The 1,734-nt window shown below is 41.2% G+C and overlaps 1 protein-coding gene across 1 annotated transcript in view; it reads left to right on the top strand.

Moving 5' to 3' along the window:
- Ankrd1 (ankyrin repeat domain 1) overlaps positions 1 to 1,734 on the top strand; it is an 8,809-nt gene that overhangs the window by 2,315 nt on the left and 4,760 nt on the right. Inside the window, exons 5-6 of the mRNA XM_029472863.1 lie at positions 840 to 938; positions 1,546 to 1,602. Of these exons, the coding sequence (XP_029328723.1) occupies positions 840 to 938; positions 1,546 to 1,602 (156 nt within the window). The remainder of the gene's footprint in view (positions 1 to 839; positions 939 to 1,545; positions 1,603 to 1,734) is intronic.

The raw sequence follows: 1,734 nt of genomic DNA, 5'->3' as shown, positions 1-1,734 counted from the left end.
AGATTATTGTTCCCCTCTGTCCCACAACCGCCAACACTAGATCAGCATGATGGATTGCATGGGGCTTTTCCTGTTCTCATATAATTCTGTTTGATTTATATGAGGTCAGTTCATCTTTAACTTCTTAGATCCTTGGTCTAGACTTCCATAAAGGCAAGGCCAAAAAATTACTTCTGGTGAAAGATATTATTAGTAGTGTCTTTGATCAGACCCAAATGCCCCAGCATTTGGAGGGGAAGGAGGAATTCCCCATCTAGTTCTGTCATTTGGCTTCCTGATTTGGAACAGTTACAATGCACTGTCTTCCTCTCAGTCTATCTGTAATCACAGTCTCATTCTATTAGCCTAATGGTTCATCAATACAAAGCAACTTGTCAGAAATCACGAATGTATTTTGCTTCTCTGGGGAACTGAGATGACAGCTCACACCAAAGCTGAATTTCCTTCCTAAAAAAAAAAAAAAAAAAAAAAATGAATGCAATGGTTTTTGATATTCAATCTAACAACAATTCTAGATGGAAGAGAGCTACCTGATGTAAGTAAAGAAAGGGATGTTTCAGCATTGAGATGGTTTTTGAGATCTGAAGTCCACTTCCATCCCTCCTCTGCCTTGGCCTTTAGCACTTAGGAAGGGTCTAGGATAGGAAGGAAGCTCAGGTTCTAGTTGCCAGATAGTTATTCAAACCCTGTAATTCCATTGAGCTCCAGCATTTGGATGCATAAAGAATTGCTGGCCTTTCTATCGGCTAGGTCATCACAGACCCAGCTTCATAGCTCTTAAAGGATTATGCACATTTTTTTTTATACGAACCACTATCTCTTGCTTTAATCTCCGACAGTATAAACGGACGGCACTCCACAGAGCCTGCTTAGAAGGACACTTGGCGATTGTGGAGAAGTTAATGGAGGCTGGAGCCCAGATTGAATTCCGAGATATGGTAAATATATTTCTTGCTTGGAAATGAGCCAAAATAAGCAGTCCTGAAAAGCACAGGAAAACGTCCGGTGGAGGGTGGGGGTGGGGGAGGGGGAATGGGCCCGATTGGATTGAAAATTGATCTGAGAAAACCAGTCAGAAGCTCATTGCCCCATACCTAGGGGAGGTGGGCGTTGAGACTAGGTCATATGGAAAGTATTTTCTGTACACACTGAAAAGGAGAGGCGTGTTTCAGAGAAGAGGAGGGAGTGAAAGCTGTTGAGCAGAACCCAGTAACCTCAGCAGAGAGTTTGAGCCATTATCAAATCAGTTGCTTTCCTGGCCTTTCAACACCCCAGTCCTTCCATCAGAAAGTACGGCCTTCTCCTGGCCCCTCAGCTGCCAGCAATGCATGAGAATTTCTTAGCTGCATACTTTGTATGATGGATGCTCATGGCCACCAATGAGATTTGGGGCTAGGCTGCATATGAAATGAATCACAGCTAAGGAAAGTGGCTGCTATCAGACCGTAATGATTCAGCCACTGTGATTTCCGTAAAGACTAGTATACAATATATTTTATACCCTGAAGATTGAACTGGAAAAATGCTTCATTTATTTATATGCAGCTCAATTTGACATTATGGCAGAATGGAAAAGGAATAAAAAAAAATCTAAAGAACTTAGCCTGAATTGATTCAAAGGACAAAATATTGGGAAAAAAAAAGGAAGAAGAAGAAGAAGAAGAAGAAGAAGAAGAAGAAGAAGAAGAAGAAGAAGAAGAAGAAGAAGAAGAAGAAGAAGAAGAAGAAACTAAT

This window comes from Mus caroli, chromosome 19 (assembly GCF_900094665.2).
Source record: "Mus caroli chromosome 19, CAROLI_EIJ_v1.1, whole genome shotgun sequence".
Taxonomy (NCBI): domain Eukaryota; kingdom Metazoa; phylum Chordata; class Mammalia; order Rodentia; family Muridae; genus Mus; species Mus caroli.
The sequence above is the reverse complement of the archived record's forward strand: the minus strand, read 5'-3'. Positions and strand labels throughout refer to the sequence as shown.